Here is a 7,580-nt window from a genome sequence, read left to right on the forward strand (position 1 = left end):
TCTCTAAATCTCACGTTATGACTGTAGGTTGTAAACCCAAGAAAATAAAGACCATGCTTTGTGAGGGCCACGTTTTATCTAGAATCACCAGCTTCCCATACTTGGGTGTCATCTTTGATGACAAGTCATCTTGGGCCCCTCAATTAGTTGCAAAACGTAATGCCTTTGCTAGATCCATCATAGGCGTTCTGGACTTTGCTCGTAAACTGGGGGTGAAACCCATGCAAGCCATACTGAACATTTATGCAGCTAAATGCATTTCCATAGCCATGTATGGTGCAGACCTGTGGGGTTTTAAAAATGTGAAGGAACTTCAGGTGGTAGAGGACAAGTTCTTAAAATCGATTCTATCGCTTCCCCAGGCCACCTCGGGTTATATTGTACACCAAGAATGTGGGGTTGGTTACCTAACTGATCGGATAGCTTTAGCCCCCCTATTAAAATGGCTTTCAATCTGGCTAAATCCGGAACTCGATTTAAATCGCGAAATCATAACAGACTGTTTATCACTTGAGTTCGGAAGGGCCATCCCATGGCTCCGTTATGTTAAGAACTTAAGTGACGATATAGGTCGCCCAGATATATTCGATAATCCCAATAATCTATCAAAGGGAGACCTTAATTGGGTAAAAGATATATATAAGCGCAGAACCACTTTAGCCAGAGAAGAAAGGGAGTTAATAAAACCTACAGTAAACGCCCATCAGCTATTAATTACTACATGCAGCATTGAGCCTTACCTGACCATTGTGAACAATATGAATCATCGCTTTTTATTGACAAGGTTTAGACTGAACAAATATCATCTTTTGTTCTCCGATTCCGCAGGATGGATGAAGGACAGGGACTTAGAGATCTGTTCATGTGACAGATACTCTCTTAAGGATACTGTTCATCTTATCTTTTTTTGTAAACATTTGTCCCCTCTCCGCAGAAAATTCATCATCCCCCTTATCAAGAATAAGGGATTTAGACAAGTCAAACCTGCCCTTTTGTATCTCCAGCTGCTAAGTACTACTTGGGAGATTTTTAACATTGCTAATTTTTTGACTATCGCGATGAGATTAAGGAAAAAAATCAAGTGGTCCTAGTCTTGTTTTTAAAATTGATTGTGATTCATGAGCAAACCCGACCTTGTCTTATTTTAATGTAGTGTTTTTCAATCATGTGCACATATCTATTTTAAATGTAATATATATTGTATTTATTGTGATGTTTTGCACTTTTATGGCTCTTGATATGAGCCGAATAAAGTAATTTTGACTGACTGACTGACTGACTCTTAATGAAAGTCGTATAGTCACTCACCTTTCAGTTGCCTATTGCTGTAGGAGAGTTAAACTGTTACTAATGAGGTAAAACCTTTGCCCACTATTATTGTGGAATAAATGACAAAATAATGCAACACTGTTACAAAATGTGAACAATATGGCGCATAATTTGCCTTTTCTTGAGCCATAATATAGTCAACTCTCCTGCCTACTTTGAACTTCTCGTGTCGCTTAATTCCAGTGGCCCTGCCTATAGGCCAGTTCGACCTGCTTCTTATGCTAAACACATCTTCGTCATAGCGTGACAGTTAAATATATGCGAGTGGCTCGTTATGAGGCAATTTAAACGCTACTTGACATGAAGCAGACACTAGACTTTAAAATGCCTAGTAAAATGTGTGGGTCTATGCCAATCCCTGCCTGAATTAGCAAGTACATAGTTTACATTGAGCAATAATAAAACATGCAAAACTTGTTCTACATATAGCGTTTGTTTTACTATTAACGACGAAATCATTATATCTTTTGACATGATACATTTTTGCTTCCTCCTGCTGTTTTCATTTTTTTACTCAAAACACCTCCGCAACTTCATCAGGAATATTTTGTCAACAAAAAGCTATATCATGGAGAACTGAAGAATCTCTGTATAGGCGCTTACGAACTTCTCACCCAGCCCTTGCCGCGTGCACAGGGGCTCCCCATGTTTGCGGGGGGGGGGGGGGGGGGGGGAGGGGGGACTACGCACATGCATCGTGCCTTGCCTGAGAAATGCCCTTACAAGTCTGGACAAGTGGCAAGAATATTTACGTTGTTACGAAAATCAATCGCTCTCTGCCACTAAAATTGCCTCAAGAAAAATCCTCGCTCTCTGAGGCACACGTGGAACATGACAGCTAAACATGTGGATTCTATGTACCTGGCATTGGTACCTACACCTTCAGAAGAACAACTGATTTGCACATGAATTAGGATTCAGCACTGCAGCAATAACTGACTGTAGCCTACAAGTTCCAGCATGCCCAGGGATGTTTGCTAAAAAAATAAAACTAAGTACAGGCTGAAAATGTCACCCATGATATAACCATTTTGAACCTATAACAAATCAGTCGACGAGCACCACCTCTCACCCCAAACAATTATTAGCTTCAGCGTCGTGCTCCCGTAAGCCACCAGGTGGGAGGAGACAGCTGTTCAAGATGTTCCCAGACATGTTTCGTTGTGTGTGGGTCGTCAGTGTAATATACATGGCATGCCATGAAAAGTAATGAACCTGGAAAAGCGGAAAATACCAAAATGTTTCAACATTAAAAATCTTTTTTTGTGATTTATTATTTTATTAGATTTTCAAAACCACCTTGTGCGCTCTCGTAGAGAAACAGACATACAAACATAAGTATTTGCAAGAAAAACAGGACACAAATACAAGTCCAATGTAATTGTAGCGAAGCAGTAGCATGGAAAAAGCTTGGTTTCAAGTTGTAGTATCAAGCTCCAGATAACACCTCTTCGAGCTCCAGGAGGATGCCACAGTAATACAATCAAACGTAGCCCCTGCAGATCCTACTTGCAAAGCGTCACCCCCTTGAAGAAGATCTTTAACGCGTTACAGTGATCACGTAACTATTGTACTTTAGGTGAAAAACAGGTGTCAATGTAACGGCTGACTACGCAGGATGCATTCCAATAACTTTAGTTCTGCATAATTTAGTCTAGTATCAAAAGTTGGCAAACGAAGTCTATGCCACTCCAAACCCTGTTTTCAGGCCTGAGTTTTCATTTAATAATCAAGTGCACTCTGGGGTTTGCAGTACTATTTCAACACAAGTGAGCAAAAACACACAAAAGAAATCATAGTGAAATGAAAGGTTGTATCCCGGTTTCACCGAGTCATTTGGCAACACAACTGTGTGGAGAAGCATATAACATGATAAAAGAGCACGCACCTTAAGTGAACAGTAAATAATATGATAGTTGAGAACCTGGGCACGTTCCAATAGTAGAAGCGCTAAGAGTTGGCAAACTTAGCAGAGGGCATAGTACAACATAGAAGCGCTTTTGGCTTTACAGGGGGCAGAAAGGCGCTGTATAAATGGAATTACGGTATAAAAGCTTAGCGCGACATATACACTCCAATTAAAATGGGCAAGGGACAACACGGATATCAAAGAGCGAAGGGACAATGTGTACTTTAGGGGGCAGCGGAAATCCTCCGTGTCCCAGTTCGCCCAACCCCGGCACCTGCCGTACTCACTCACCTCTGCCCGCACTGGACCTGCGCCTGAAGCTGTTCCTCAGGAAGTTGGCAAACTGCGCCATAATCCTGTCCGTTGCAGCGCCCGGCACCGATTCACCTGTGACCCGCTCCGCACCGAACAAAAGGTGCTCAGGCACCCTGCGCACCCCGCACGCGGAAGTGCTACACGCTGCCGTCTTTCAGCTGACTCTGTCACCTCAGAGCTGCGCCGCGCGCACCACTTCCGCGTCCAAGGGGCGCGCGCTGCTTTCGTTTTCTCTTCACCTTTCAGGACGTGCCCTGGGGATTCCCTGTTTGGAGCCGATATGCATAGGATCCACAAGCCGGCAAAACGTGGTGAACTTTTTGACGTGGTGCTATCAAGTAAATTCAATCGTAATTTTAAATTGGCGTACTTGTCTTACCCCTTTGTAGTAGGGGAACGTCAACAATATCAGGAAACTCTCTATTAAGGATTCAGTCCTTTATTTGCATATTGCGCAGGAGTAAGGTTGAAGGAAAAGAAGGAGCCCACGGTCACAGCAGTCATGAGCGCAGGAACAGAAAGGCAATGCATAAAAAATGCGAGTGAAATCAGACCTTCAAAAGCGTGGTCTCATTCAGGTCAAAGAGGAATTGGGGGTTGTAGAAGTAAGTTGAACGGCTAGTGTTTGGTCTCAGGGGCAACATAGGCAAAGAAAGTGCCTCCTTCAAGCTGCTTCCAAAGCCTTACATAGCTGCCAAGGTTTCAGATTGCTATGTGTGACATTTTCATAATTACAATATAATTATGAGTGATGTTTCAACGAGTAAGAGTGACACTTTCTTACAAGCAAAAACCAAGCAATGAAGACGAGGGAAACATATATCAGAAATTAGACCCATTTGGGCAAAGAAAAATCTAAGAAGATCTTAAAACTGACTCATAATTACGATTAAATTATGAAACTGTCACACATAGCAATCTGAAACCATGGCAGCTAAGGTGATTTAACCACTTGGTGCATTATGGGAGCTGTAGTATTGATATGCCTCAGTGGACCTCTTTGTATGAACACACTTGAAAACAAAGATACCTAAAACTAAAGCCTTGGATTGTAAACATAGTGTTCTGCTCTTTTTTTAGAGGACTGGGACACATTTTTCATTATTCAGACAGAGTACGAGATAAAGGCGGAAAAAGAAGAAGGATAGTAAAACTGTAAAAAGGAGAAGGCATAATCGAAAATGAATCTATAAGATGGAGAGAAAGAGACAAGCAGTTTGGGGGGGGGGTTAGAAAAACAGGCATTAGTTATACACAAGTCTAGGTACTCCAGCATTCAGCTGCTCCTGCAGTGGACCCCTAAGAAATTCTTTGGGCCCCTGTGCTTCTTATTTCTTGAATTATGCACTGTCTCTCTCTTTACCTCTCATTTCCAAGAGTTGACAGTCCATGCTTCTCTAGTTCAGGGCGTCCCTCCCTTATGGATAATTTGTTCTCCTCGCTCCCTGAGAGGCCTGGCCTTCACTGGTGCTCTGTGTTAAGGGCTCCCTGACTCCTTCCCTTCTCGAGATTATATTGGGCTCCCCTATCACAGTCTTTGTCTGCTGATCTTTTAAGTACGATTTGGCACGCCTGCAATGTCTGGGGCCTCTCGCCCTGGGTTTGTTTCCTGGTTTTGAAGTCCTCTTTCTTGGCCTGGCTGCAGCTGCCAACTCGGTCTTCAATCTAGGTGCACTAGGATTGGGGGGGGGCATGCCTTGTAGCTCGTGGCCTCGCTGGTGCCGTGTATAAGGCCACCTCAAGAAGCATGCAAAGTAGGAGAGAAGGAATGTCCAGGGGGAGGGAATGTCCAGAGAATGGAGACTTCAACAAAGAGGACACGATCCTGGGAGTGTCTGCCATGGACGTCCCCACAGCAGACGCTATTGTGCTGTCTTTGCTGCAACTCACCCTCACTTGAGCAAAAATGAGTTATTGCTCAGCAGCCCAAAACGAGGAATTTCAGCCATGCCACAACTCTATGACTAACCGCGCCGAAAACAATTGAGCAGCAGCAAAGCAGCTAGGATTAGTAATAAGACACTTACTTTTGCAGCAGCTGCCGCACACAAGCCTGCTCCTGGTAGCTGAAATGACTCAGACCGATGGGCCACCCTGCTATGATGACTTCCACCTGAAGCAGCTCCGACCGTGGTCCAGGCCTCTAGTCGAGGACAGTACTGTAAAGTGCGTCCGACACGAAAGCAGGTGAAAGGTAACTTTTATTGTAGGTAAAAACACCACCCACAAGAAGAGCAGCTACGCACAAGCAGGTAAGATTAGCAACTGTCAAAGTCTCAACCTGCATTCTAAAAGGGAATGTGGAATACATGAAAAACAACAGTGCGAGCTAGAAACATAGAAAACCCACAACACTACTCACCTCCCCCCCCAAAGTACAATAGCAAAAAAAAAAAATCAAGAAATATAATCAGACATTCATGAGGGTTTCTTCTTGACTCTTTTTCCTAAAGATGATGGTACATACAAATTACCTCAGTAGAAACAATGTTTGAAGATGAGGACTCCACAGTAGGAGAACGAGAATTCTCGCTAGAAATGACCAAATCTCCACAAGAAGAATCCACATCATCCAAACAATTGCCCTTTACACGAGAGGTAGAGTCAAAATATAGATCTTTGTAACCTTTAAGAACAGCAATACGTTTGAGATTCCATACTGGCCATCGAACGTGCACAGAACCGAAGAGAAATATCAAGGAAAGTAAACAAACGTCACCATAGCAACGACGCGTGAAGGATCAGGTATGACGCATGCTGCATCTATTCCGAAATGAGCTCTTGTACAACTAAAGGCTGAAATGGAAAATTACACGGAAAATCATTATAATAACAGCTGGTGAAGCCGGGCCTGATGCATAAGCAAAAACGTGAAACTAGCACAATAAAATTTCACTTGTCACAAACCAAATTAACAAAGTGCCGATAACAGTGCCACATTACTTCTGTTAAAGGAAAAAGACTACTATGACCTCTGTGTTTGGACAGCGCGAGAATTAAGAAATCAAATAAAAATGGTAAACAAAATAAATTGAACTTCCTTTACTAATGAGAAATTAAAATTAAAAAACACTTCTCATACAGTACTGAATTCACTCCGTGGTTTGGCAAGACAGTAATATTAAGCACTGAGTATAAATCCATTCAGGTAGTACAATGGCTACAGGGTGCATATGGAATTTATCTCCACCAGAAACATTTTTACGTGGAGGTGGAGAACCAACACTAAAATGGGAGGAATGGAGAGAATATTTTTTAAATTATATTTCAACCTTGGAGGAGGATGACGAAGTAAAACCTGAAAGGAAATACAAGATGTTAATGCATTGTCTCGGAGCAGGAGGCATAAAAGTATATAATTCAATAAACAAGAAAGTGAGGGCAGAAAATGAAGGAGATGTATTCTTGAATGCCATTGACGATCTGAACACATACTACAAACCAACGGTATGTGTGGGAGTGGATCGTTACAAGTTCTTCCATCGCAAACAAGGTAAAGATGAATCCATCGATGACTATGTCTCTGTTTTGAAAAATCTAGCAATAAACTGCAGATTTGGAGCGCTCCATGATGAATTTATAAGGGACCAGATTGTGATGCAAGGGTCGAATGAGAATATTCAAGACAACTTATGGGCGAAGGGAGAGTATCCACTACAGAATATAATCGACATAGCGCGCAAGGCAGAGCTAACAGGACGTTGCGCCAAGGCAGTCCTAAATGAAAATAAAGACAAAAAGGATAGTGAAAATGTCAACAGAATTTACGACCAAAAGGCGAAAACGAATCAGAATTGGAGACAGAAAGAATCTAAGCCACCGTTCAGGAGAGAAGAAAAACAAAAGTGGGGACAATGTTACAGATGCGGCAGTAATTCCCACCTGGCTAATGACTTGAAATGCCCGGCACGAGACGCTAAATGCTCAAATTGCGGCATCAGAGGTCATTTTTCAAAAGCATGCAATCGGCGGAAGTCTAAGCAAATAAGAATAGTAGAAAGTACTGATGAGTTTGAACATGAGGAAA

The 7,580-nt window shown here is 42.4% G+C and overlaps 1 protein-coding gene across 2 annotated transcripts in view; it reads right to left on the minus strand.

Annotated features, from left to right (window-relative positions):
• Positions 1–3,830, minus strand: part of DENND2D (DENN domain containing 2D) — a 736,340-nt gene extending 732,510 nt beyond the window's left edge. The window contains exon 1 of one of the 2 annotated variants that reach the window (XM_085600175.1): positions 3,530–3,830. In XM_085600175.1, the coding sequence (XP_085456301.1) occupies positions 3,530–3,590 (61 nt within the window). In that variant the 5' untranslated portion in view covers positions 3,591–3,830. The remainder of the gene's footprint in view (positions 1–3,529) is intronic. The other variant, XM_085600177.1, reaches the window with a different exon arrangement.
• Between the last annotated feature and the right edge of the window lie 3,750 nt (positions 3,831–7,580).

This window comes from Triturus cristatus, chromosome 1_2, assembly GCF_964204655.1.
Source record: "Triturus cristatus chromosome 1_2, aTriCri1.1, whole genome shotgun sequence".
Taxonomy (NCBI): domain Eukaryota; kingdom Metazoa; phylum Chordata; class Amphibia; order Caudata; family Salamandridae; genus Triturus; species Triturus cristatus.